At 41.4% G+C, this 27482-nt stretch overlaps 5 protein-coding genes across 7 annotated transcripts; 1 reads left to right on the top strand and 4 right to left on the bottom strand.

Moving 5' to 3' along the window:
• LOC108238272 (C-X-C chemokine receptor type 4-like) lies at positions 1 to 1621 on the bottom strand. The gene is made up of 4 exons (XM_017420238.3): positions 1551 to 1621; positions 1250 to 1464; positions 874 to 1157; positions 1 to 793 (listed from the first exon to the last, which is right to left on the bottom strand). Exons 1-4 carry the CDS (start codon positions 1563 to 1565, stop codon positions 198 to 200), a joined length of 1110 nt encoding a protein of 369 aa, XP_017275727.1. The 5' UTR covers positions 1566 to 1621; the 3' UTR covers positions 1 to 197.
• Positions 1622 to 5285: 3664 nt separating this feature from the next.
• si:ch211-227n13.3 lies at positions 5286 to 8734 on the bottom strand. 2 transcript variants are annotated; one of them, XM_017420193.2, is made up of 6 exons: positions 8460 to 8734; positions 7427 to 7489; positions 6831 to 7264; positions 6443 to 6518; positions 6254 to 6346; positions 5286 to 6177 (listed from the first exon to the last, which is right to left on the bottom strand). In XM_017420193.2, exons 1-6 carry the CDS (start codon positions 8495 to 8497, stop codon positions 5796 to 5798), a joined length of 1086 nt encoding a protein of 361 aa, XP_017275682.1. In that variant the 5' UTR covers positions 8498 to 8734; the 3' UTR covers positions 5286 to 5795. The 2 variants fall into 2 exon arrangements, with proteins under 2 accessions (XP_017275682.1, XP_037828953.1); XM_037973025.1 differs by lacking the exon at positions 8460 to 8734 and adding an exon at positions 8262 to 8413.
• Positions 8735 to 10608: 1874 nt separating this feature from the next.
• On the top strand, positions 10609 to 15159 carry LOC108238213 (UDP-glucuronosyltransferase 1A1). The gene is made up of 10 exons (XM_017420160.2): positions 10609 to 10741; positions 10834 to 11374; positions 12204 to 12267; positions 12352 to 12500; positions 12671 to 12798; positions 13857 to 13950; positions 14076 to 14201; positions 14275 to 14362; positions 14443 to 14662; positions 14778 to 15159. The coding sequence occupies exons 2-10, from the start codon at positions 10850 to 10852 to the stop codon at positions 15046 to 15048; spliced, it is 1665 nt and encodes a 554-aa protein (XP_017275649.1). The 5' UTR covers positions 10609 to 10741; positions 10834 to 10849; the 3' UTR covers positions 15049 to 15159.
• Positions 15157 to 17434, bottom strand: ndufb3 (NADH:ubiquinone oxidoreductase subunit B3). The gene is made up of 3 exons (XM_017420162.2): positions 17302 to 17434; positions 15506 to 15634; positions 15157 to 15401 (listed from the first exon to the last, which is right to left on the bottom strand). The coding sequence occupies exons 2-3, from the start codon at positions 15631 to 15633 to the stop codon at positions 15251 to 15253; spliced, it is 279 nt and encodes a 92-aa protein (XP_017275651.1). The 5' UTR covers position 15634; positions 17302 to 17434; the 3' UTR covers positions 15157 to 15250.
• A 2445-nt stretch (positions 17435 to 19879) lies between these two features.
• Positions 19880 to 26014, bottom strand: pecr (peroxisomal trans-2-enoyl-CoA reductase). 2 transcript variants are annotated; one of them, XM_017420176.3, is made up of 9 exons: positions 25862 to 26014; positions 25390 to 25523; positions 25129 to 25294; positions 24962 to 25043; positions 23453 to 23549; positions 23264 to 23374; positions 22864 to 22975; positions 22643 to 22760; positions 19880 to 20505 (listed from the first exon to the last, which is right to left on the bottom strand). In XM_017420176.3, the coding sequence occupies exons 1-8, from the start codon at positions 25971 to 25973 to the stop codon at positions 22678 to 22680; spliced, it is 897 nt and encodes a 298-aa protein (XP_017275665.1). In that variant the 5' UTR covers positions 25974 to 26014; the 3' UTR covers positions 19880 to 20505; positions 22643 to 22677. The 2 variants fall into 2 exon arrangements, with proteins under 2 accessions (XP_017275665.1, XP_017275664.1); XM_017420175.3 differs by lacking the exon at positions 19880 to 20505 and having other exon boundaries at positions 22413 to 22760; positions 25862 to 26012.
• Between the last annotated feature and the right edge of the window lie 1468 nt (positions 26015 to 27482).

Genomic DNA, 27482 nt, shown 5'->3' with positions numbered 1-27482 from the left:
TGAGTACTTTGCACATTTTATTCAAAACATGTACAGCAGTAAAAAAAACAACCATATATCAACAGTATTTACACTAGAACTTCCACAGAGAAGAAGTCATGGACCAGCAGACTGCTCCTCATATTCTCTCAATCTTTCTGTTAACTTTCTTGAGTGTATTTTACAATATGTACAGCACAAAAGAAGCAAAAGCACAACTAGCTGGAATGTAAACTGGAGGACTCGGACTCGGTGGTTGTGGAAGTCCCAGGGCGTCTCCGGGGTAAGATCTTTAAACTGGAGGCCCGACTCAGAGTCAGGGCTCTGCGGGCTGAACTCTTAAACCCGGCCCCCAGGAAGGCGTACAGCAGCGGGTTCAGGCAGCAGTGTGCGAACGCCATGGGCTCAGCCACCGACAGCCACATCCCTAAAGCGGCCTCCAGCCTGCAGCTCCGAGGCAGGACCTCTAGCCGCAGCAGGGCGTCCACAGAGATGCCCACTCCGTAAGGCAGCCAGCACACGAAGAAGCAGAGTACCAATGCGATAGTAGTCCTGACTGCCCTCCGCTTCTGCCTCTGCCCCCCCAGCGGGCCTCGGGTCAGTCTGGTGACGATGACACAGTAGCACACGAGGAGAACCAAACCGGGGATCACCAGACCCACCAGGACCAGCTGAAGGTGGAAGACTGCCACCCAGATGGGAGCACTTTCTGCAGGGTAAAGGCGCTGGCACACAGTGGAGCCCTCTCCTCCTTCCTGAGTTCTGGCAAAGACCAGATCCGGCACGGCGAGAAGTCCTGCAGGCAACCACGCACCTGAAGAGTGCAGGAAGATAAACAGAGGTCAGAGACAGCAGGAGAGAAGACAGGAGCGAAGGCCAGTTGCTGCTACTCACCTACATACACCAGTCTGTGAGCCAGCAGCTGCCTCAGCCCTCCACTGTTGGTGTCTGTGGCCCGGACCACCGCCAGGTACCGGTCCAGGCTAATGAATGCCAGGATGAGTACGCTGCCATACAGGTTGACGGTATAGATCACATGAACACCGATGCAGGCGGCTGCTCCGAAACGCCAGTCGGTCAGGGCAGCGTCCACTGCCCAGAACGGCAGCGCCAGAACAAAGAGCAGATCAGCAGCAGAGAGATGGAGGCGATATCGGTCCGTCAGGCTGCACTTGGACCTGTGGAAAAGACAGAATCCGGTCATGCACTCAGCTCAGACGCTCACTGGAGCCAAAGCCCCCACCATCAGTCCTCCTCCAGGGGGTCTCACCTGCGCTGGCAGCCCAGCACCATGACCACCAGGCCGTTCCCTGTGATGCCCAGGATGAAGATCAGGGAGTAGACCACAGGCAAGAAGACCCGCTGAAGCTCTGCCGTCATTATGTGTTCCACACCACAGGGCTCCTCCAGGTCCGCTCCCTCCTCCCCGGATCCAGAGCCAGAACCAGAACCTGTGTCGTTGGCGTCATAGTCGAAGACGATATGCTGGAGATAGATGATAGATGATGATGAAGGAAAAGCCAACTACAGATGTTTTAATGACACTTCCACGCTCGACTAGATCATCTTACCTCATAGTACGACATGTTGAAGAAGGTCCTCCTCCTTTCTTGGCAGAGTGAAGCTGAGATCTCAGTCTGAGGGGTTTTTATAAATCCGTTCAAGCTCCTCCCCAAACACACCAGCGCATCTGTGCGCCTGCTGAAATGCTTTTCCTGTTTTCGAGGTGTCAGCTGCTGATAGTAGATCTATCACAGGATACTGCCTTGTTGCGTGTGTGCTGTTTGAATTGTTTTAGCCCCTGAGACCTCTGGTTTGTTGTCACTCGGGTCTATTGGCAATAGGAAGGAGAGCCAATGAGAAACAAACAATGTGTGTGTGTGTGTGTGTGTGTCCAAACTTCTTGCTTGGTTAAATCAGGACAAGCAGACATATATTTAGCTCAGACTGGACAGTGAACATATGTGCGTCACTATTTTATATGATGCATGAAAGCATGTACACATGAACATGCATGAGAGAGAGAGAGAGAGAGAGAGACCTACGAGAAACGGGGTGTTATATTCTGTAAATAAATGTGAGATGAATATCAGCCTTCCTCTGCTCAGTTCTGGTAAACACACTCTGATCTCTGTCAGCGAAGCATCACGTCTGTCTTTATGGAATCAGTGTGACTTCTATCTGAGAGTAAACGAATATTTGGATTAAAAATGTAACTTCATGGAGAAGGGCTGTGAGCAATCTTTACCTTTAAAATGTGAACTTTTTTATTAAAGTAGACAGTTTTCCATCCATCCGTTGAATTTCTTTTACCCGCTTTTCCTTTTCAGGTCACAGGGGAGCTGGGGTCCTCGCTCTGCGAGAGGCAGGGGACACCCTGGACAGGTTGCAAGTCCATCACAGGGACACACAGAGACAAATGACCATCACTCCCACCTAGGGGATAATTTAGAGTTACTGGTTAACCTAACATGCATGTTTTTGGTCTGTGGGAGGAAACCGGAGTCCTCTCAGTTCATGGTGATGTAAAACAGGTTTTGTTGTGAACAGAAACACTGGTTCTGGTTACTAGTTCATAAAAGGCTTCAGTCCTGGTGGTTCCTGGTTGTTCCTGAATGTCCTACTCAGTTTCTGAGTGGAACAGTTTGGGTCTTCGCCCAGACTTTGGTAAAGCGGAGACACATCCAGATAACTTGTACTTATGTACAATCATTTGAACTGATAATGTTGAATCTGAAGCTTTATTTAAATAGCTCTGAAAGACAAATTGTGTAAATCTGCAGTTCTCCTTCTTCACCGAGTTCTCTGTATCTTCCTATTGTTCTAAGTACTGTAAAATCCAATAAGTGTTGACAAACAAATCTTTTTTATTCTACTAAGAAAAAGAAAAACTACTAGCTGCTGTCAACAATAACCATTAAAATGAAGGTATGGCCTCGGTCTTGTCAAGTTAAAAGACTTAAAAGTCTTGAACCTTCAGCACCAATTGCTAAAAGATTTAGGTAAATGTATGCACATATTTGAGTCTGAATGTATAATTTCTACCCTGTGTCGATTAGAGTAAAGCCACAATAAATTCAGACTCACGCACGCAACTCTTGTTTTAAAAAATAAAGTTGCATGTTGTAGAATTATTCCACCCTGAAAAAAAGAACAGTTCAAATAAAGCATTAAAAGCTCAAATTAACATGACATTCATGCCCACGAAGAGTGAATTTAAACTTCTGACAACAACCGTATGTTGAAAAACTACTTAAAATACAAACTCAATGTTAGGTGGTCTAACAAATAAAGCTTGCATGTTTTAATAATGTTCGTCACCTCGAGAGTGATTATAAAAAATGATATCATCTGATAAACAGAGTCTTAGGATTTTGTAATCTGCTTGTTTTATTAATGGATAAAATCCTTATCTGTCATCTGCATGTGATGCAGACTCAAGTGTCTCAGCAGACACATTCCCTGACCCTGCTCTGACTGTAAACCTCCATCTTCTCCCAATCCTCTAATCCCATGAGCAAACAGCAAAACCACTCCGAAAACAAACTTTTAAGAAAACTGTCACAAGAACCCCCCCCCCCGGCTCCTTATCTGCTTCCTACTTTCCACACCCTTTCCTCCACGTTCACTGTATCTGCACAGAAATCTTAAAACATGGCACTGTTGGACAAACCTCTGCAGTTTGGAAAAAAAAAAAGAAGAAAAAAACGTAAAACAAACAAAAAAAAGCTCTAATTTTAGTGGATTCCAGAGACGACTTTACACATAAGTTCTGCATTGATCTTAACTGAGGCTAAAACAAATGCTGTATCTGATCATCTCAGTAAAGCTGAGATTTAGTTGCAAATGATCACGTTATTGAATTGAAACCGAACTGGACACTGGTTACTGCGTGCGTTGGCTCTGAGGCTTCTCTGTTGATGATATTCACCTGCATCTATGGCTGCGACAAGTCAAACACGAGCAAAAAGTGGCCTTCTCCATCGCTTCCACAATGCACAAATTATATTAACGCATGAACGTTATAACGCTTTTTACCACAAAACAAAGAGGAAACCAGAAACAATAGTTTCAACAGAAACAATAGAGTTTTTTAGGTGCAAAAACTCAGAGACAGAGAGTTGCAGCTCATCTCAGTTCTCTGTGCTTAAAGGGATAAAGTGACTCAGGAAGTACTCTAAGTGCACCTCAGTGTATAAAAGACATGTTAATTAGTTATGCACCCACTCAGGTCTGCAGACCGTGATAACTCAGTCCCACCTCGTCCCGTTTCCAAACCAGGCGAAGCTGCTTTCTGTATTTATACTCCAATGAAATGAAACACACTGCCTTTATATCTGAGAGCCAGCCCCCAGTGTGAATGTTTTTATGAAAAGGGTAAAACTGCTCCTATTTGAGAATGCACATGATTAGGTTTTTATTGTTTTTGTAGTTATATTAACACTTTTTTGATGCTCGAGTGCATATACGAATATATTTATATATGTCTGTACTTTTTTTGGCTTGTTGGACAACACATTTGGCTGCTTTAGAGATAAATTGTGATTTATAAAGTTTGGCTTGACTCACTCACTTATGTAGTGCTTCCTCTGCATGCCTCTCCGTATGTAACTTAGACAACTTACTGCCGCAATGCAGAAAACAATCCGCTGCGTAACAGTGTTTACATGAAGAATAAAACTGATTGATCTGAGTGGTCTGGAGGGTGAAGATGCTGCCATTAGGATAAAAAAAAAAGGTCTTGAGTTTAAAACTCAGTTGGGGAGTAGAGTTTGCATGTTGTCTCTGTGCATGTGTGGGTGTTCTCACCATCCCACAGTCCAAAAGCATTCATGTTAAGTTAATTGGTGACTACAAAAGGCCCTTAGCTGTACTTATAAGTGAGTATGGTTGTCTCTAAGTGGACCAACCTGTTCAGGCTACACCTGGCCTCCTGCCGCCTGCTGGACAGGTTACCAAACACTGGATGTGGAAGCATGCTTGAGACAGCACCACCAAGTGGACTTTTAGAAAATAGCATCTATCTTTTCTACGATTTAGTTGTTTCTATAACATAACTTCTGTCTACAACCTACCACCTACAATGCATACGTGGGATATACGGATTCTAAATATAATAATTTAAACATATACAGAATGAATCTTTATATCAGTTCCACCAATTCTGTCAGGAGGAACGGAACAAAATTACAGCTAAATATTGAGAGTCGTTTGTGGGAAGAAAAATAAAAAAGTTTGACCTAAGTCAGACAGTTTAAAAGCAACGCTACAAAGGCAAGTGTTTTTTAAAGACAGTAAAGAGAGAGTAAATATCCTGGCTTTTATTAGTTTTATTCCACTGTGAACAACAGTCTGAACGATGTTTTGTAACAGTACAGATTTATTGAAACATCTTCTGAAAGTCTTTGAGCTCAAATTCCTTGGTGAGTTGCTTTGTGAGGAAAAATAAACAAATCTTAAGAGTTTTGACTATTAGAACATTTACCTGAGACAACTCTACTCGTACTGCAGGACAACAACTGATGCAAATGTCTAAAACATTAACGGCAAGTGGTAAAACCTAAGCAGAAACAAAAACATTTATTTACAGTTGTTTAGTTGCGTGAAATTTTGAATTCTGTTTTGACATTTTTAAATAAAACATAACTTTCCTGGGAAATGTAAAAATAATATATCCTCAGTTAACTTCAGGTTTAAAAACAAAACAGAACAGAACAAAAGTCAGGCTGAACACCAGCGACCTGACAAAACGCCACAAATGAAACCACGAGCTTTCAGTTCCTAAATTTCTGCGCCCCAGCTCAGTTTGAGCCTCGCTAACGTTTCTCCCTGACGATCATGCTGCTGCTGCCTCGCAACTGAGCGAGCAGCTCTCTGAAGCTGCGCGTCTTCCTCTGCGTTTTCTGCCCGGATCCAACTTCGGCCGGCTTCGACGGTTTCGGGGCAGCCGACGAGGGCGTGCTCACAACGGTCAGCTCCGGATCGGCCCGCTTATCCGTTTTAGGGTCGCTACGTCTTCCAGGACCGGCGCAGCTGCTAAAACAGCTGTCCGAGTTTTCCTCCACGTGGCGGCTGTTGCTTTGGAGCCGCTGCTGCTTAGCGACACGACAACCCTGAGAACCATCTCTTCTCCTCTTCATCCTGTTCCTCCTCCTCCTCCTCTCCTTCCTCGCTGGCTGCCTGACCCGTCTGAGGTTCCTGCCGCAGTAACGCATCATGAGACATTTGACACGAAGACCGAGTGAACGAGCTGAAACGTGCACCGACTCATTACCTCTGAAGGAAAATGTGCAGCCTTGAGCAGACCGGGGACTCTCCAGGTGTCAAAGTGGCTCCCTTACCCAGCTGTACGTCACTCAAAGACTTCCTGACAAAACAAAAACAACACAAGTGCAATAAATCTGGATGTTCCACAAAAATAAAAGCAGCAACCAAACTCATACTGAATGCAAACTGGCCTTACAGTCTCGCAGTCGGCAGCTTTCTGGACCTAAATCTTTTGATGAGCACCCACTGGTCACATGCCAGAGACTTGGGATCTGAAGAGGGAAAAAGACACTTAGGTTGTATTGAGATGGAGCATTAAATGGGTTTTTTAAATTTTTGATCAAGAAAATGAATATTAGTTTTCATTTAATTGGTATTACTCATGTTTCAAATTGCTTAGGCAAGTAAAACAGGACTCGCTTTTAAATCAAACTTCATCAAATTCATTCAGGACTCAGAGATCAGACTGCACTTTCACAGAAAGTGCAATTTCTCCAGTTTTTAGCGCATTCACTTAGTTCTGTTTAAAACATCTTCGTTTGGTGCTGCCACTGGGAAGTGCTCAGTTAGTGTCACGTGCTAACCATTTTCTAGGAGTTTGTTTTTGATGGGCTCTTTTGTTCTCTTTGCCCTCTGGTAGAGTTCACGGCAGGCTGGGCACAGAGCCTGAGAGGACTTCGGCCTTTTGGAGGTGGTGTGACGGAGGACGGAGGGCCCAGAAGCTACGCTACTGCAGTCAGAGGCACGGTCCTCATCGGACTCATCCAGTCCGTAATCGACTACCTCGACAGCACCTCCCTCGGTGCTGCTGATGAGGTCGATCAAGTCCTTCCTGTCATCTTTGTCAACCTCGCAGTCACTGGCATTCTGCAGCCGTGTCCTCTCCGTCCGACTTCTCGGTTTGTCCGGGGACACGTCTTGATTTGGCATGGGACTTTTCTGGACTGACTTCTTAGATAGTCTGAAGGACCGCTGGGGAGACATGGGCCTGTTCCACTTTAGTTTATACTCAAAACATCTGTGGAAGAGAATAGCATTCATGAGAAGTTATACTTTTTTTTTATGTGACAGCTTGCTCTGAGTAAAAACAACAAAACAAAACAAAAAACAAACACAGATGATCTAAAAGAGCATTTGCACTGGTTGGTGTTGCTTTTATTCGTATTCCTCATCACCTTACCTGTAAAATTCAATCTTTATAGACATGGAATGAGAGAATAAATCCAAGTCATCTGCAGCATATCTGCAAGATTTGAAGACAACACATCACTGACAGATATCCGAAACAATGAAACACAACACAGTTTAGTTTACGAAACGTAGTCTTCTGCTGTCTGTTAGTAGTCACATGATGTACTGAAAAGTTGTTAAACAATATTTAGTGAATCAGGAGTAGTTCACTATAACCAAAATCCTTACTCTGTATATTACGGAAGTCCTGGAAATCAAAAGGTAATAATTATTTGTGTTTTCTAAACTACAGGTTGCTTTAAGATATATGTTCCATTAAAAAAATGACATTTTAATGTGAATGTGGTCATCCATCTAATAATTATGACATCACATGGCCACACAAAACACAAAAACTATGTTTTGAACAGGATGATGAGGTTAGCTTTGGATTTGTCAGTCGGGTAAAGGACAGTTTTACTGAATTCTTTAGTTAAGACCACCTTGCATCAGCTCTAGTTCAAATTGTCAAGCCTGGATCAGATTGCTTTTATAGTTTCTGAAATGTGAAACACTCACTCTGTTTGTGAAAATACAAAAAAAGAGACGGTTTTTAAGCATTTCATTAAAGAATTTCAGTTCAAAACATTAAAACTTTTTATGTTTTTGTAAATCTTGTGTGTATTCTCGTTGCGGATGCAATAATAATAATAAAAAATCAGTGAAATGGCCCTTCACACAATCTGCGTTTGCATGAGACCTCAGATCCCGTATGAGTCTGAAATTTAGCAGCAATAATGACAAAATTAACTAAATCAAGCGGCTGCATTCACATTAAAACACACCTAAGTTCCCCTTCGTGTGGCTCAGGAAGTCTTAAAGTTGGTAACGTGGGCTTAAATCTAACCCGACACCCAACACTTCTGGTTAGCTAGCTTTAGCATCCGGGCTAACCAGTTAGCATTTGAGGCTAAAAACAAACAACAAAACGAGGCGGAGAGTTTCTAACTCGCGGCTGAAGCTCGGCCCTGATGTCAACTTACTCCGCATCTGTTCCTGTGCAGGTTTCCTCCCCCGACATGCTCGTAGCTGCCGATTTAACAGGTAAAAACGGAGGAGGAGAAAAATAAAATCAAAGAAATACAGCCGCTAACTTACTGGCTCGTGCGGACCTCCTCTGACACTTCGCACGAGGACGAGTTTATCACCGGAAGATGCGCGAGGAGACAGGAGGGCTTCAGAGAGCCGACCTCCAGCCCTGGAGCTCCACTTCTCCACCTGTAGACCTGCGACTTGCGACCAAAATAAAGAGAAGCGACACTGACGCCACCGCGTGGAGAACAGATGAAATGATAATAAATTATATTAGTTTTGAACTCCAGCTCAGGTTTGTTGTTTAAATTTACCTGGGCTTTCTAGCTTTGTTGCTTTTGGTAGTTTGTAGAAAACGATTTAAAAGCAGCTGTCTATAAATATTAGATGGGAATGGGCCAAACAAGGCTGGAACATTATACCCATTTAAACATTTCAAATCAAAAAGATAAGCTCATTTTGCACACCTACAACCCCGGATGTCATTAACAATGGTTTTGACTGGTCTATAGTGAAGGTCAATCAGATTTAACTTCTTACTAATAAGCAGCATAGTTTTGTTCTGACAAAAGATTATGAACAAAACTAAATATATCGCCAAATCTATTATCAAGACTTCTTAAATTAAACACACCGAGCTGTTTAAACTCAAACAGGTGGATAAAATGGGCCACATTTTTCAAGCTACAGTAGGTCACACACCTAAACTATTATATTTAAGAAAGGATATGCAAATAGATGCAGAGTAAAATGATAATAGTTTATGCATTATAAGGATGTTTACATCTGTAAACAGAGTGCAAACTTGAACCAAATCTCATTAAAATACCATGATCTAGTTACCTGTGAAGTGTGTTTATATGATATTTTTTTAACTATGTTTTAATTTTTCTAAAAATATGTTTGAATGCACAAGCAGACACGTAAGTCCCCACACACACACACACACACACACACACACACACACACACACACACACACACACACACACGTTAGGAGTTATTTCAAAATCAACCTGCAGAATCGGGGCAATTAAGGAGGCAATAAGGAGAAAATCAGGATTAAAACATTACAACAAAATGTGTCTGAAATGTGTCCGTCCAGTTTGCATTTATGATAAGTTAGTTTCCCCCAAACAGCTGCAGTGCTGCATATTCGAGATGATAGATTTTCTTCCTCTGGGCTTTGAATGAATAGAAAATAAAGGGTGAAAGTGCTTAGTTAATCATTAAATGCAGATAAAAAAACTCCTCCTATTTTCACTGAGAAGGGCCACTGTAGATGCTGTTTTGTTTAGTATAAAGCTATTTCCAGAGACCAAGCAGGAGTAGGATGACTCTTCCTCATCTCTGTCTGGTAAAGGGTTTAAAATAGACACGATAAGCACTAAATATGTAATTCAAAGTGTAACTTAAAAAAAATAAAAATAAAGCAGCCACATTGAGAACAATTTGATTATTATAAAAGAGTTTATTCACCAATAAGTACAAACTATTACAGTTATGATTCATAATCTGTGTTTGGCATAGTTTTAGTGTGAAAGATAAGCCGAACCAAAGTTCGTTTCACAATTCACTCGTTCCTTTTTTTTTTGTATTGATTTGCTGTTTTAAGGATCGCAGGTGGGGTGAGGGGAGACGCTGAAGCCGATCCCAGGGCACCAGTTCAACAACAAAAAAACAAAAACAAAAAAAAATTAAACCAAAAGTACCCGAAGAGAGGAAAAACCCCCACGTGCAGAAGGAAAACATTCACACTCCACACAGAAAAAATCCCAGATAAGATTCAAACCATGGGCCGTTTTGCTGTAAGATGATCCATGCTTCCAGTCCTACTGTGCAATTCAAAAGGATGTCTTTTTTTTTCCTTTATAAACAATATTGTAATCAGTTTTTACTGGAATAAAATGAGTGGAAAGTGGGATTGGTGGGAAAGTGGGATTTTTGCGTCGGAAACCCATTTTAGTTTCTTCTTTGGGGAACTTTTGTGCCTTATATAAACACCACCGTTTCCCCCAGTGAACTCTTTCCCAGCTCTCAGGTCAAATGTGAGAGGTGACAATGCATTTTCTTTAATGTGCAGGGCAGTAAATGAAATTACTCAGTAACTAAAGAACTGGCTCTGCCAACCTCTGGCTCTACTGACACTGGAGAGCAGAATAGTCGCTGGGCTTTTTGTGAGGACTTTGAACACACACAATCCTGCTAATTCATCGAGGAACTTGAGCAGGCCGGTGAGAGGACATGGGGAGGGGTGAAAGCAAAAAAAAACTAGATTTCCTACTTCTTTTTTCTTGCTGCATTGTTTTCTCTGTGTTGGATTTAGAGCACAGGAAAGAATAATGAGGAGAGCCGTGGTGTTTGCACTTTTGCTTCTGAACATGGCTACAGAGGGGAGAGGGGCCAAAGACAAGCCGAGGGGATCTGTGGCAGAAAACCCCAACTCTGCAAACACAAAGACGGCTAAAGAGACCGACGGGTTTCCTGCCAAAAGCAGCTCTGCTCCAGGTTTTTCAGGTAAGCTGCTGGTGGTGCCCATGGATGGGAGCCACTGGGTGGGCATAAAAGCTATCGCTCAGGAAATAGGTAAGCGTGGACACAGGGTCACCGTGATCATACCGGAGATCAGCATACGGATGGGCCCCGGGAAACACTACGACACCATCACCTTCCCTGTCCCGTATGACAAGGCTCACATGGACTATGTGATGTCGTCGCACAAGGACGTCATGGAGAAATCTGCACAGCCTTTCATGGAGAAGATCAAGAAACGACTGAGTCAGGTCCAGAGGGTTGCGGGTTTCCTTCACACCACTGCAGAGAGCCTGCTGTTCAACAGCAGCCTCATCGCTCATCTGGCTCAGCAGGTGAGCGCAGAAACGAGACAGAAACACGAGCTGAAGTTCAGACTTGGCAGATTTTACTGAATTTGTGCGCCTTTTGTTGTGACAGTCAGTGCAGGGTGACTAAACTACTTTTTGAAGACACAGCTGAGATGCACGACACTCCACGGTGCCTATAGGTGCTGCCGAACAGAGTTATAGCCGTTTTGGTCAAACCTTGCAAATAACGTTACGTGTGATCTCATGAGATCTGTAGCGCTCAGAGTATGTGTTGAGGATGACTCTCAGCTACTACCACACCAAACTGTAACTCAATATCTGTAAAACTGACCAAGATACAGCCATTTTAGTGTTAGCTAAGGTCGCCTAACCGTGGTGGCCACCTTAAGTGGGGTCAATCAGTTGTAGATGTTCATCTAATTACTACTGCCTGAGAATTTCATTAAGATCCATCTAAGGGTTCATGAGATATTTTGCTAACAGACAAATGAACACACGCAGACAAAAACATTACCGTCCTTTCTCCTTTGGTGGTGGGTGATAATGTGGTAGTTTGCTACTCTCTCAAATCCGATAAAGACGTTAGGCGTGGCATGTTTGCCCTTTAACGAAACCGCCTACCAAAATGAAGGTGAAAATATGTTTTCTATTGTTGGCTGATAAAGGATTTCAGCTGGGCAGCGGTTGTGGTTTCTTTGTGTTGTGGTTTCTTTGTGCAGCAGATGTTTTCAGTGAGGATAAATCTGTCCTGCAGCGCACATTAGCAGCTGCACCCCTGAACAGGTCTATCTGAAACAAAACAAACCTTTCGTACAGTTTTACTGATTCCCTTTCTCCCTCTTTTACTTCGTAGAACTTCGATGCCGTCTTGACTGACCCCATGGTGCCAACAGGCTCACTGGTGGCTCGGAAATTAGGTGAGCTCCCCCCTTTTCCCTGCCTTCTCAGTGTGTTTGAGCAAACTGTGCGTTTCCTCAGCGGCCATTGTTAATCACCTTCAGGCATCCCCACCGTTAATTTACTGAGAGGGACGCCGTGTTCAGCGGATATGAAGGCCGCAGGCTGCCCCTCCCCGGCCTCGTTTGTGCCTCGGTTTTTTACCGGATACACAGACAAAATGAACTTTAAGGAGAGAGTCATCAACACTCTGGTGAGCACATGCACGTGTGTGAGCTCTTCTGTCATTTTATCAGGTCAAGCGGATCCACTCGTGCACATTGTCACCCTGTCTGTATTTCACACTCTGCTGAGGACTTCATCAGAAACGCTGGCAAGGGGCTTTGGCATAAGCGGTCATAATGTTTTGCTTGTGACACGCAGGTGGCTTTAGTGGAGCCTTTGTTCTGTCGGCTGATGTTCTGGCACTTTGACCACATAGCCCACGAGTTTCTGGAGGAGGAGGTGGGCATCATGGAAGTGCTGTCAGAGTCTGATATCTGGCTGCTCAGGTAATTGGTTCATATTTCCAACCCAACATCAATGAAAGCTGGGATGGTGACGCTTTTACAGCTTTGTCATGGAGCCGAATCCAAAATCCTTTCATCTTTTAACTACTACTATGGATTCTAGAAAGAAAAATACCATTTAAATACTCTTAATCAAAAATAATAGTGTTTTTTAATGTATTTGTTCACAAACTGGAGACCCACTGCACATCTTTGCTCCTCAAAGACACAGCTTTTTGTCAATACATGAAATAATTGGTCACACATTTGTCCTCTACTGGTTGAAATGTTTTTTTTTCTAACATTAATATCTTCTAATTGGTCTGTCACAAATCATTTTGGTTTAAGGTGATTTAAGGGGCAATTCGACACACCGCTGGCAGTAAGACAAAGAACTTAAATAAACAACTCAAGTGCTAAACATAATAAATCAAATGCTAATAGCAGGTGGATTAAAAGACTTCTTGAACCAGTTTGTTCTACACTGTGGTAGAGCGTATCCCTGCCCTGAAGGAAGGGTCGTGAACTCTTTCCTCAATGACCAAATCAGCCAAACTGGATTGTTTCTTTTTGCAAAGACCTGACCTTGCAGGATGATCCATTTGAGATTTTGAGATGTGTTGCAGGTCTGAAATGCAGAAATTAACGTGTGCCTAAATACAAAGTCAGGTTGAGAAAACATTAAATAAATGTGCCTTCACCTTTTAAAGTGCAATATCTGTTCAAACCTACTGCAACGCGTTTATTAATATTCTCTCACTGGACAAAATTTCTGTTTTGTAGCTTTTAAATGAATAGAGCCTTTTTGAATGTGATTTTATATACAGAAAGTGTTCATTTACAATATATGTGTTTTTTGTGGTCAGCGTATTTGATACTGCAACAATGCTAATTTGCTGAAGACAAAGACTATCCTAATGTAGTCTGTTTTAAAAAGTTTTTGTTGTCTGCAATGAATCAAACATTAAAAGGATTTTTTTTTTTTAAACCGTTCCAGCTTTGTTTGACTCGGAGTTGTAGAATAATACAGAACCTCTCCTCCTCTGATCCTGCTGACTCAGGATTGACTTCACCCTCGAGTCCCCCCGGCCCCTCATGCCCAACATGATCCTGGTTGGTGGAATCAACTGCAAAGTGAGAAATCCTCTCCCTGATGTAAGGCACTTTTTAAAAAAAAATTAAGGTTACAATTACCTTTACTCCATTCTCGTTTTATCACACTGCCTGCCTGCAGCAAGGCCGAACAATCATTAGACATGGTCATGCATGCATTTTTCCAGGATTTGAAGGAGTGGATCTCTGGAGAGCATGGGTTTATCGTGTTCACTTTGGGCTCCATGGTGTCAGATTTGCCAGAAGACATCACCTCTGTCTTTCTTGATGCCTTCAGACAGATTCCCCAGAAGGTACAAGAACACCTATATAAGAAAAAAAATCTCAAATCCTAAACTAAGACCTGAATTGTTCACACTACGGTAGGTGATCTGGAGGTACACTGGCCAGGTTGCTGAGAACATCCCAAGCAATGTGAAGATGATGAAATGGGTGCCTCAGAATGACCTACTGGGTGTGTTGGAGCTCATCCTGTAACAGGCCAGGTTAGAAGTGAAGGACAGAGTCTCACATGTTGTTTTTTGTTCTTGTTAGCACACAAAGGAGTTCGAGCCTTCATTACTCACGCTGGTTCACATGGTGTGTTTGAGGGCTTGTGTCACGGCGTTCCGATGTTGATGGTGCCCCTAGGCGCAGACCAGCCTGACAATGCATATAAGATAGCAAACAGAGGAGCAGGAGTCATATTAGACATCACTTCTATGACCACAGAAAGCCTCCTGCAGGGACTGAATGAGGTCATCAATAACACCAGGTGAGGAGCTCAGTGTGCCTTTTGCTAACTGTACTGAGAGTGTGCTATTTATTAACCTCACTGCAGCATCGTTTGGTATTGTTTCAGCTTTTTCCATCCATCTGTGTGTGTTCAGGTACAAGGAGAATGTCCAGAAGCTGTCAGCTATTCATAACGACCGTCCGGTTGACCCACTCGATCTGTCAGTGTACTGGACAGAATACGTGATGAAACATAAAGGGGTGAAGCACCTGAAAGCTGCGGTCCATGACCTCAACTGGTTCCAGTACTTCTGTTTGGATGTAATAACAGTTCTAGCTACCGTGCTGCTGGTCTCTGTAACACTGACAGTGAAATGTCTGAAGTTTTGTTACGGGAAACTGAACAGGAAGAAGAAGCGGGACTAGGGTGATGATATGAATGACATCTTTTCCATCCTTATCCATCTGTTAAGGGACATGCAGCAGTAAAACACTGATGCATAGTTTGTGACATAAATAAAAAACAAGTAAATCTAAGTGGTGATCAAAAAGACATTTAATTAAAGGAAAAAAATACAGAATATAACTGGAGTACATTAGATTTGAGGTTGTGAGACAGGGGTAAGGATCAGTGCTCTCCTTTCTTTGGAGGAAACATGGCATACTCGATAGCCAGAGAAATAGCAAAAGCACCGAAGCCCCACTTAAATCCTTTCAGCAGTACGTGCGCCATCGTTAAAGGACGGGCGAAGCCCCCAGAGAATCTCCATGCCTCATTGCTGCAGACAGAGAGGGAGAGATGAGTGAGAAAAGTAGCAGCAGTGTCAGAAATAATTCCCTGCAACAAAGAGGTCAGACGTATCGCAGCTGAAAAAGTCCTGACCGTAACCACGGGTCCTTGAGGCCCTTTGCTGCCAGCTCCCTCTGTGTGCGCTCCAGTGGAGTTCCCTCCACCTTCCACTGCCGCCAGTCAGGCATGGACAGCTTGCCGTGGCCGTGATCACCTCCCATACTAAATAAATAAATAGAAACAAGTCAGCAATAGTTTAATTCTCCAATAATCTTCTTTTTAAATCTAGAAACCTAACTTTGCTCTTTATATTGTCTGTTTTTAAACAGAATCACATTTGTGATTACATTTTCAGAAAAAAATACAGCTTTAATTATTCAAAAAAAGTCTTTAAAATTAGAGCAAAATCATTTTCTTCTGTGTGCTATCTGAAAAGAAAACTCCCAAGGAGCATTTCTGTACTCGAATGACAACAATATACTTTAAAAGAAGCTTAGGTTTTGAAATGATATAAGCAGATCCCCATCCCCACCAACCAAATGGAGCACCTTGTTTTCTAACTTGAATTTCAGTTTACCAAAAGCTGATGCTCACTCTTGTACTGTAAATATAATGATCATGTAAGGGCTGTCTGTCAGAAAAATTGATTGCACAAAAGTTATGGGTAAGCAGCCAGCTTGTAACACAAGAAAAGCTTTTAATATCCTTGAAAAAACAAAAATAAATAAATACAACAGAATAAACGAGGTGAGGTGGCCTAAATGCAATAATACAAATAAAAATGTTGAGCCTGAAGTGAAAGGCTAGAAACAGTTGCATCTGATTAAAAAAAAAGAATAAAAACAAAGGATCAAAACAACAAAATGCTTCAACTGGGTAATGAAACTAACCCTAACCCACATCATGTGTGGCACATGATGGTCAGGCTGTAAAAGAGAACGACTGAGCTGAAACTTGTTTCAAACAAAACTCAGAAACAAGACTGACAGAATAAAACAAGCCCATTTCCAGAGTTTATTCCCTTGTTTATAGTAGACTGAATACCAGCTAAAAACCTGGGGAGATGGCAGTAATTATACTTGCAGCCATTACACAATCGTATCATACACAGGTGTATGATACGATTTTTGGACACCGTTCCCACTCCTCTGTGGAAGGTAGGCTTTATAAGTATTATTATTTTAATCAAGTTATTAATAAATTCCCCACAGAGCAAAAAGTGCCTTTCTATAGGACAAAAAACAAAACAATCTGAATTTGATTTAAAAATTGTCCACAAGGCTCCAAACTGCAAAGCTAATCTGCTAATCAAGCGAAATAAAACTTATTTTTTGTGGAAAACATGTTTTTGAATCCCCGAAATCCATCGGAGCTTCAAATAATTAAAGCTGTCATTAAAGAGGAGATTTATATTTTATGGTAAATAATGTCGCATTTTTTCAACCCTTGATCTAATAAATGTATTAATGATCTCAAAATTCGCTTGTTTTATTAAAGCATGCTTTTCTATTTATCTGTTAAATCAAACTAATATGTTTCAAGATACTTTATGAATAATTTTATTTCGACAAAAGCAAAACAGCTAAATAAACATACTCGAAGAGCGGTGTCCAGTCCTGTTTTATGACTGATCATGTATTAAACTGTCTCTGAAGTGTTAAATCCCTTGTTTACACTCATGGTTATTTGTTCTTTTAAAATAAACATATTTTCAAACTAAATGTTGTTAGCATACCAGCTAACAAAATCGCTGGATTTGTCAATACACAAAAGAGCTGCTCCACCACTTATTTTTGTTCACAGTTGCTCTCCTAGAAATATCTGAACACAAATCATGACAGTGGGACAAAATGTGAAGAAAAGATTTACTTTTAAAGACATTACTTTACCTGAGCGGTTTGTTGTGACCTCTGGGACCGGAATCAAATTGACGACAGTTTAAAACACTTTACGGCAAAACTACGGTAAGTCGCTCGGGACAAAATACTCAAATGTCGCTAAAGCCACAGACATCTATGGAATCAATCACACCAAGCGCCAAAGAGATTATTATTACCATTATCTGTCTGAAACATGTCGGCCTGCAGGTTACAAATGTTTTCAATGATCCAACCACACAAGGATCTGAGATCCCACACGAACAGTCAGTGCCAGAGGCTCCTCTTCACAGTGATTAAAACAGCTCTGAGACACACTGATGATCAAGATCATGATCTTGGTCCATGGATATGGAGATTGTTAAAGTCAAGAGACAATGAAATAATTCATACACAACACATCGCAGGTACTTAAAATGCTTGATTATGTCCCTTTTTGGAAGAAAGGTTCTTAATCTGCACTGCTGAAAACATTTGATCCTATCAGCCATAGTTATTTCCATCAGTAAGAAAGGATATGGTCCATTGACGAATGTCTGAAACCATCTGCCTTTTTCTTGAGGGTACAGACAGGTAAAAGCCTTCTTGAAGAATGAAAGATGGCTTTTAGGACCAAGTTTCTTACTCAATACGCATGACTATTGGCCCAGGAATCCTGTATTGTTAAATATCATTGACCTAAAAGTCAAAAGAGTAAGCAAGTAAAAATTATTTATAAAGCGCTTTTCACAGTCACAAAATCACAAAGCACTGAACTGGGAGCAATAATCATAGTTGCCGTCTTACTGGTATTTAAAACCAAAGATGGATCTCCCACTGGATGGAGGTCGTTGGTAGTGACTAATCCGTTCGGTGATGAAAATTCTCAACATCACCTCTTCAAACCTCAATGACCTGGAAGCTCTGACTCCTAACCACCTGCTGTTACTAAAGGTCAAGCCTGAGTCACCACCCGGAGTTTTGAATACCAGTGATCAGTATGTTAACCACAAGTTCGATACCTTGCAGACGTCTTTAAGTATGTGATGAAACAAAGGAAGTCAGTCATCTTCCTCACCCTAAAAGCCATTTCACCCGATGGCTCAGGAAATTATACATGCCAATGTAGACAACACCCCACAACAGCAAGCAACAAAGTACACAGTAAAAAAGATCCTGACAGTCTGAAAAGGGCCTCATCTTCATCACGGCTGCTGTCACACTGAGATTTAACACCTGAACTTTTACATTTAATAAACAGCCTCGGGTCAGGAGGCCAAAACTGAGGATGTGGATTACAAGAACAAGTTGTGAGTCATTCAGCAGCATTTTAATGTTGCAGCTTGTAAACCTGAAGCCAGTTTTAGTTCTACTGTCACAGCAGCATACATACTTACTGTTTTTAAGGTTACACATCTAATGCAAAAACTGGCATGAAGAGCATTCATTTAAAACAGTATAATACACCAGAGAGACAGGGAGAAACTGCTCTGCTAAGACTACTTATTGCTTTGACTAGTCACATTTATATACCATGCATGCGGCCTTCAATCATGAAGCTTTGGTGCAGAGACTCTGTGCATTTCGGCTTCCAAATGTCAGGACACTTCTGACTTTTTCCAGACACAAAAAGGCTCCTAAGCTCAAAGAATGAACCAGTGCTGCATCGACTCATTACAGACAACTTGTCAAAGAACCCATTTCAGGCACAATGTTCCACCAGGAATCTGACACAATTTGTTTTCACTTCTTTTGTTTAAACCTATGAAAAAGGTAACACAGTTTGAGAGACGTGAAATTCTATTTTAGCACCAAGAAGCTGATTTCCAAAGAGTTACTAGCTAAAAAGAAATTAATGATGCATCTGTCAGGTGTTAGATTGTATCTTATTTCTTGAAAACAGAACTTTCTCAGGTTTTTGAAGCACGTGCTGCATGTTATGCTATCGTAGTCCGGTTGTAGGACTAGACTTTAAATGAAAAAGTAGCCGAAGTCAAAAGGAAAACTAATCTGTCTCTTTGGAAGCAAAGTATCCCAAAGAACATGGAGTTGAATAAACTTAGAAAGTATTCAGCTTCACTTGTTTGCATATTTACTGATCCTGTTTCTCTACAAATATCTGTTAAAAACTAAATATTACAAGTCAAACAAACCCAAACTGAAGTTTTTAGACTAAATTAGGTGTGAATTTGAGTTAACTAACTCAGTTTAAAAGTTTAGGCAACAAAAAGGTTTTAAACATTTGTGCCTAATCATTTACTGACTTAAAGCAGCACTAAGGAAATATTATTAAATACAAAAGATAATAAAGCATATAATGTGATAAGTCCTGCAGGTTTTTTGAAGCCTCAACCTGTTCTTGTAATTCTCCGACCATCATTTAGGATTCTCACGTCTGAATTCATCCAACATTTGTTCAAAAAACAAAACAAAAAAGCATCAAACTAATGGCTGAACTCAGGAGTGAAGTTAAACAAAACCAGTTAAACCAAAGGACTAAAGTGTCACATTTTTTACATTTTCTACAATAAAGAAATGATTAATAAATAATAAAATGTTTTTTCTATTAAAACAGGTTTTCTCAGCTTAGTTAAAAAAGTAAACAAAAACATAAGTGAATGAATTTTTATTACAAACTGATTGGAGTTTTGTATCAACAAAAATTATAAACAGCTGTTTAACACAATCCATTTGATTTCAGTCTTCTGATCTCAGTGTTATTTAAAACTCAATAAAAAAAGGACTTAACAAAGATTATATCAAATGTTTACAACACTAAATAAGAATAAATCATTTTACAGAGATTCAGTCACACACACAAATAAAAACTTTAAAATGAATGCAGTCATTTTTCTTATCACTAAACAAGAAGAAAACCAAAAAGTTTCCCAAAACTATTTACAAAAACCATTTGAAACCTTTTTACATTAAGTCAGAATTATTCACACGTTAAAGTTGAAGATCAATGTGACTCAGAAATGACTGCATGGATCAACAGGGCTCATGTTGCCTCAGTTTGGGGGGGGCTCTTCAGAGCCGTCCTCTTAAGAGCTGTCCTCCTCAGGACTGTCGAAATCAGAGACGTCCTCTTTGGAACTGTCCTTTTTGGGACTTTCCTCTTCGACACTGACAACTTAAGGGCTGCTCTTCGGGGCTGTCCTCTTCAAGACCGCCGACTTGTTGACCTTGGGGGAGATTTTCAACATCTACCTGGGGCAGCTGCACACGGTTTACTTCCTGTTTCAGAGAGAAAACTAAGTTAGAGCGCTTGTTCTGCCAACACTGGTGCTTCACTTTTAAAGTTAGCAGCTAAAACTTTGTTTACATCATCAACAAGTTTTAACAACACAGCCAGGGTTATCTAGGATTTCTGAAATATAACACACTTCAATCAGTTAGAATCAGCGTTTATTTCTGACTGATAATAGTTTGAGAAACGGTTCGTGAAAAGAATAAAACATTCATTAAAACTGATGATTTGAAGAAATGTTCTGTTAATCTTGAACTTGTTTGCTTGGGTGTGTTCAGGTGTTCCTGTTCTAATGTTCAGCGCCGTTCAGCGCCGTACCTGAGCTACACGTATAATAATAGGCACTCGAACAAATAACTCACTTTTAAATGACGCACACTCGTAAAGAAACAAATGCTGCGGTACGTCTCTCCCCGCGGTGGTTCGGCTCCCGAACGTTAGCAATGCTAAAAACACTGGACGCAGTAACGTGATGACGTCAGACTAACTACGGTGAGCTCTAAGGACAAAGGGACGAGTAATAAACATTTATACCGAACACCGAAATTAAACTACTCGGACAACATTGAGGGTCTTTTTAACAGAGCTAATTTTTTAATTTTTTTATTGCGTGACTTTATGCCTAACTTTATCTTTGAGGTTTGATCAAACTTTGTCATTTCTCATACTGACTTGTTTATTACCGTCATTAAACACCGGCTGCTGTTGGCAAAGTGAACAAAAAATACCTTTTAGTTTATTTGCTTAGAAATTGTCAAATTTCTAAATTTTCTTTCCATCTTTCCATCCTTGAATGAGACATCTTGATACTAGTATTTTTTTTTTGTTAATTTTTTGTGAAGAAGGCCAGTTTAAATTGGATTTGGAAAACGCTTATGAGCATGTCCCCCGAAGCATTCAGAGGGGGTGCTGGGGTCACTTGGTCCTTATACACCCAAAGCGGGAGTTGTGTCTGCATCCTTGGCATAAAGTCAAGTTCGTTCTTGGTGCGGGTTGGACTCCTGCCAGGGCTGTCCCATGTCCCTGATCCTGTTTGTGGTCTTCATGGACAGGATCTCAAGGCACAGTCGAAGAGAGGAGTGTGTCCGGCTTGGGACTCTCAGGGTCTCGTCTCTACTTTTTGCGGATAATGTGGTTCTGTTGGCGTCTTCAGGCCATGACCTTCATTGTGGACTGGGACAATTCACAGTCGAATGTGAAGCGGCTGGGATGAGAGTCAGCTCCTCCGAGTTCGGGGCCATGGTTCTCAACCAGAAACGGGTGGAATGCTCCTTCCTGGTCAGGGGTGAGTCTCTGCCTCATGCGGAGGAGTTCAAGTATCTGGGAGTCTTGTTCATTAGTGATGGTAGGATAGAGTGGGAGGTGGATTGATGGATCAAGGCCTCATCTGCAGTAATGAGAGCGTTGCTTCAGTCTGTTGTGGTGAAGAAGGAGCTGAGCCAAAAGGCAAAGCTCCTGATTTAAGGATCTGTTTATGTTCCAACCCTCACTTATGGCCATGAGGTTTGGATCATGACCGAAAGAACAAATTCTTGGGACAAGCAGCTGAAATGAGCTTCCTCTGTAGAGGAGCCGGGCTCAGCCTTAGAGGAGCTCTGTCATGCGGGGGGAGCTCGGAGTAGAGCTGCTGCTTCTCCACATCAAAAAGAGGTGGTTTGGCCATCTGATTAGGCTGACCCAGAACTGAGAAATTATGAATCTCTGAGAGGGATGTCTAAATTGCCTTCCAGGACATGTTGCTTCGACAACCTGACTATGGATAAGTGGTAAAAGTTGGTTGGATGGATGAATGGACAGTAAAGCACTTGTGGCATTTTGTTCTAAAATGTACTGTCTATCTATCTATCTATAAAAACTTGGTAAGACAGGCATTAAATTAAAAACTGAGTACATCTCAACATCTTAAGGATCTGTTTATGCTCCTCCTTCACCACATCTCAGGCCATTAATGTTACAAATCAGTAACCAAACATTACCCACTCACATTGCTACCAATTACATATACATTTGTACACAATTACCACAATGAATCAAAATCTACATACATACATACAGTGACCCTCACAACCAGAGAACTGCCATTTTGTCTCTGCGAATGTACAGCTGCATTTCTGCGTCACTCACTGTGTTTTGTGAGCTTTGCATATTACAGAGGTAAATTAAAGTTTGCTTTGTGGGTTGAGCAGTTCCTTCAGAGCATCCAGGTTTTCACCCTCTGGAGCTTCAGGCCATGCTTTGTGATCTGGACATAAACACACACAGAGTAATATCACTGTAAAGAGCAACATTCTGTTTGACTAAAGGAAAAAGGGCAAAGTCCAGCTGGGTTAGAAAGGTGTACAAACCAGGTATCTGCCAGGGTGAGTGGTACAGACTTTGTCCTGCATCGACCTTCAGTGTAGCACCGGAGATGTAGGAGGCACCGGGAGAGAGCAGGAAACACACGGCCGAGGAAATCTGAGCAAAGAAAAAGAGCATTTTAGTCATATTACATGGCTTCAGATGTCAAAATGTCTGCTGATCTCATGTATTTATTAGATTGTGAAATTTAAAACCTGTAATCTGAATTTTAACACATATGGTTAAATCTCTTCTTGATTTATTCAGTGAACTTTATAAAAGCAGTCAAATACAACAGACAAGAAAACAGCACATGCTCGTACTTTCAAAATGGTACATCCAAAAACAATGAAGCCCGTTACAACACAGATGTAGCTTCCAGTATATGAATATAGAGAATAGTACCTCTTCTGGTACTCCCAGTCTCTTTGCAGGATTGAATGGAATGGACATCTTAAAAATATGTGGTCCCAGCTCTTTATAGTTCTCCATCGCAGTTTTGGAGTAGATTGTCCCCTGAAACCAAACAAATGCACTCATTAGAAATGGATGCATTACTGAAAAGCTTCAGACCTGATCCTGACCTGTACATACAGGCGCTACAGCGTTGATTCGGACTCCTGAGGACGCCCACTCAATGGCCAGACTCTTGGTTAAGTTATCCACCGCTGCCCTCGCTGCTCCGGTGTGACTGTCAGTCGGTGGAAACAAACAGTTGTAGCAAAAAGTGTGACGCATTGCAGACACAGTCGCTGTTAGACGTTTCTATACACCCATCATGGGCAGGACTGTTACGTTAATTTAGAGCTTTTAATGATTTTTTTTACCTGTTCTTTTCACAAAGTGAAACAACTACATGGCATACTACTTCAAGGATTTTTATAAACGAGAACTGGGTGAACAAGTTTGAATTCATTGTGGATTTTCTCTGAACGACAAGGACAAAAATTACACATTTAGGCTCAAATATGTACATACATTCTCCTAAAGATTTTCATAAATGGTGCTGAAGGTTGTAGGGAGTTTTCTCAACTTGGCAATACCAAGGCTGATTAACTTCTTGTTAGAGATGACGATTGACTGCAGCTGGTAGTTTCTCTTTTCCTGCATGACAAGGATTTGTTATGAAAGCACTAATTGAATTAACCAATAGTCAGAACAATGGGAAAGTCTAAGAAACTCAGAGAAGTTCTAAGGAGGAGAATAAATTGGTTAAGATGTTCAGGAACAACTCAGGAATCACTAAAGCTCAAGCCTGCCATGAACTAGAAACTGCTGCAACACCAGTGTCTCTGTTTACAGTGTAGCCAGTTTTACATCACCATGGACTGAGAGGATGCCGTCCAAGCAAAAAAAAAAAATTGGGTCCTGCCCCAATTGTGACGCCTTGAAGTTTGATGGACAAGCCAGGTCAGACGGGACAAAGATTGAGCTACACATTTGGCTACAATGGCAAGAAGTATGTTTGGAGAAGTCAAGGTGAGTCATTCAAACCTAAGACCACTGTTTCAACTGTCAAGCATGGTGGTGGTAGCATCGTACTGTGGTTCTGGTTGCATTGCACAAAGTAGATAGAAGAATAATGGAGGAGGAGGACTTCAAATCAACACCTAGAAAGTCAAAACTTGAACACAGTTAAGCGTTCCAACAGGTCAATGATCCTAAACACTGATCAAGACTGGTTTCCTGAGTAAATATATCAGGCTAACATTAAGCTTCCCAAAGCCTCAACCTCACTGAGATTTTGTGGACTATGCTTTAAAAACTGGGTCAGCACAAGGAAACCAATTTACCCAACTAAATCAAATGAACTCTTTCAATTCTGACAAGTAGAGTGGTCAAATATAGAGCCTTTATGCATGGTTTTGACCCTGTGTGGATTATACAAAAAAAAAAAATCCATAAGAAATTTAAACGTATGCACCCAATTTTTTTTCAAATCATCATAGATATATACTGCATAATCATTCCACCCTGGATAAAAAAAATATATAAATAATGGTTCAGGTAAATCATTAAAAGTCCCAAAATAATCTGACATTTCTGCACAGGATGAGTGTGTGTGTGTGTGTGTGTGTGAATTTGGAAAGAGGCAGTTCTTACGCCATGCCTGGGAAGCCTTTCCACATGTCGGCAATGATGTTGACAATGACGCCTCCGTGCTGCTTCATCCAGGCAGTGTAGACTGCGCGGACAGAAACAGGACTGTCACAGGGAGCTTGGACACACACACACACACACACACAGAGACACACAGGTGTTCAGTTTACCCTCCTTGCAGCAGTAAAAGGTTCCAGTGAGGTTGGTGTCTACCACAGCCTTCCAGCCTTTGGGGGACATGTGCTCTGCGGGGCTGCTGAACTGACCCCCTCCGTTGTTCACCAGATAGTCTATCCTGCCAAACTGCTTCAGCACCGACGAGACCAGATGCTTTACCTGCAACACGGGAAACAAAAGCGTTAAATCAGGCCACTGCGCGCTGAGCAGATCAACAAACCTGCAGCAAAATCAGAGGCTGAATGTGTGCTCACCTCATCCTCGTTGCGGATGTTACACGGTACAGGGGTGACACTTGCAGGGCTGGTTGGAGGGATTTTTTGTCTCATCTCCTGAGCTGCTGCCTCCAACCTTTCATGCTTCCTGCTGGAGATCACCACACTGCAGCCTGCAGAGAAGGAGTCAGTCATTACAAAACTGCAGCTCTGCCACACTGAAACGCAGCTTTGTAACCATCTTATTATGACTGCTGGATCTTGATTTTTTATTTATTTATTTTTTAATCTGAAGTTAGTAGAAGTTGCACTGAATGTCACAACAAAACAATATGTACCCCCTAACTCTCCACATATTATTTCTCACGCTGTTGAAGGTTTTTGCAGCTCTTTAAAAACAGTATCAAAGTTCACCTGGTTGTTGACAGTTAGGGGTCGTTCACGTTAAACTGCGCTGAGAGAAAATAAATTAATATAAAATGCTGTTTCTCTCTGCCACAGAGGGACTCACCGAGCTCCAGCAGCTCCGCAGAGATAGCTTTGCCAATCCCGGTGCCTCCACCGGTCACTATCGCTACTTTATGGTTGAACAAGCCTGGTCTGAACACACTGGACGCCGCCATGTTGTTTCTGTCTGTGGCGAGAGGAGCGGCGCCCCCTGCTGGACACCTGTTGAACTACCGCCGCCTCCATTCAGTGGGTAGCTAAAGTGCTTTGAAGCTCCGTTACCTTCATTAGCCACGCAATTAGTTAAATAAGATCCCCTTGTGAACCTAAATCAGAATACATACACAGGGATGTCAAACTCCAGGCTCCAAGTGCCACCGTCCCGGAAGTTTTAGGTTTTTCTGCTCCAACACACCTGATTCAGATGGTTTAATTACCTCCTCACCAAATCACCAAGTTCTCCAGACGCACCTCCACTTAAATCATCCATTTAAATCAGGCGTTTTAGAGCAAGAACAAATCTAAAACATGCAGGAGGGCGGCCCCGAGGAACGGACTTTGACACATGTGACCTAGAACCACTTCTGGACTGAGTACTAAAATGATGTACTCAAGTAAAAGTACAGTTACTCTGCTTACATTTTACTTACTGACAAGTTACTTATGTAAAAATCTACTCAAGTAAAAGTGAAGAAGTGAGTCATTAAAAATTTACTTTGAGTAAAAGTTACTTTCTTACAGAGTAGAAGAGTGTCTCTCCTGGTGTGCACAAAGGACAAGAGTAAAAAAACAAATCATTACTCAAATGAGTTCTTAAACAAATAAATAAAAAGCCTCATAATAAAAATGAAGGTATGATTATATGACAGACTTTTATTAAAATAAGTTCAGGTGTCATGAGGTCCTGCTGGTCAGTGGATTACCAGGAGGCTGGATTAGTGAGGTTAACACTTTAGCTGCTATGATGAGCTGAAAGTCTGAGTTTTCAGAATCACACAGGAGGATTTATTTGAGCCTGGTTAGATCACCATGGTAACAGAGACTGAACTTTTCTCAAAACTTTCTTTTCTCAAAAAGATCCCAAATACAAAAATCAGAAAGAAGTAACATGTATGCATTATTCATGGCTCTAAGATTTTAAACAAACACATTATCAAATATCACAAATTTAAAAGTTGAACAGTTTTTGTTTTCAACTTTAACCTCAACATATTGTTTATTTAGGGATATATTTTCATTTAACAATTTATCCCAATATAAATATAAATAAACAAACAAATTTAGTCTATGGTTTAGGTAAAATCATGCCATTTGACCAGAACTCATTTTTTAATTAATTAAATTTCATTCTCAGCAAACATAAAAAAAATGATAGAAAACTTAAATCCGCTTACAAGACCAGATTTTCTTCTTTGCACCAGAAGCTGCAGTTAGACTACAGTAGACAAACTGTATTCATTGTACAAGACATGAATATCAGAACCATAATTTAAACTGATCATACAGCCTCTTTAACTTAACTAAACTATAACTTTAACATTCAGACACCTGCTGATATGATGTGACTAAAAAAACTGTAAAGATATTCCTGTTCAAATTTTAATGGCTGCTAATTTTACTGGAACATCCTCAGTGTTTTGTGTGACTGCATACAGGTGGAGTCAAACCTCCAACTCTCTTACTGG

Source organism: Kryptolebias marmoratus, linkage group LG20 (genome assembly GCF_001649575.2).
Source record: "Kryptolebias marmoratus isolate JLee-2015 linkage group LG20, ASM164957v2, whole genome shotgun sequence".
Lineage (NCBI taxonomy): Eukaryota > Metazoa > Chordata > Actinopteri > Cyprinodontiformes > Rivulidae > Kryptolebias > Kryptolebias marmoratus.
The sequence above is the reverse complement of the archived record's forward strand: the minus strand, read 5'-3'. Positions and strand labels throughout refer to the sequence as shown.

Excerpts from the sequence above, each read along its gene's own strand:
- LOC108238272 (XM_017420238.3), bottom strand. Across the intron at positions 1,158-1,249 it reads GTGCTGGGCTGCCAGCGCAG|GTCCAAGTGCAGCCTGACGG; the intron begins GTGAGACCCCCT and ends TCTTTTCCACAG. Across the intron at positions 794-873 it reads TCACAGACTGGTGTATGTAG|GTGCGTGGTTGCCTGCAGGA; the intron begins GTGAGTAGCAGC and ends TGCACTCTTCAG.
- si:ch211-227n13.3 (XM_017420193.2), bottom strand. The coding sequence starts at position 8,497 with ATGTCGGGGGAGGAAACCTGCACAGGAACAGATGCGGA. Across the intron at positions 6,347-6,442 it reads AAGCTGCCGACTGCGAGACT|GAAGTCTTTGAGTGACGTAC; the intron begins GTAAGGCCAGTT and ends TTGTTTTGTCAG. Across the intron at positions 6,178-6,253 it reads CTGCACATTTTCCTTCAGAG|GAACCTCAGACGGGTCAGGC; the intron begins GTAATGAGTCGG and ends TTACTGCGGCAG.
- LOC108238213 (XM_017420160.2), top strand. The coding sequence starts at position 10,850 with ATGAGGAGAGCCGTGGTGTTTGCACTTTTGCTTCTGAACATGGCTACA. Across the intron at positions 11,375-12,203 it reads TCGCTCATCTGGCTCAGCAG|AACTTCGATGCCGTCTTGAC; the intron begins GTGAGCGCAGAA and ends TTTACTTCGTAG. Across the intron at positions 12,268-12,351 it reads ACTGGTGGCTCGGAAATTAG|GCATCCCCACCGTTAATTTA; the intron begins GTGAGCTCCCCC and ends AATCACCTTCAG.
- ndufb3 (XM_017420162.2), bottom strand. The coding sequence starts at position 15,633 with ATGGGAGGTGATCACGGCCACGGCAAGCTGTCCATGCCTGACTGGCGG. Across the intron at positions 15,402-15,505 it reads CTCAAGGACCCGTGGTTACG|CAATGAGGCATGGAGATTCT; the intron begins GTCAGGACTTTT and ends CTCTGTCTGCAG.
- pecr (XM_017420176.3), bottom strand. The coding sequence starts at position 25,973 with ATGGCGGCGTCCAGTGTGTTCAGACCAGGCTTGTTCAACCATAAAGTA. Across the intron at positions 25,524-25,861 it reads TGCGGAGCTGCTGGAGCTCG|GCTGCAGTGTGGTGATCTCC; the intron begins GTGAGTCCCTCT and ends CCTTCTCTGCAG. Across the intron at positions 25,295-25,389 it reads ACATCCGCAACGAGGATGAG|GTAAAGCATCTGGTCTCGTC; the intron begins GTGAGCACACAT and ends CCCGTGTTGCAG.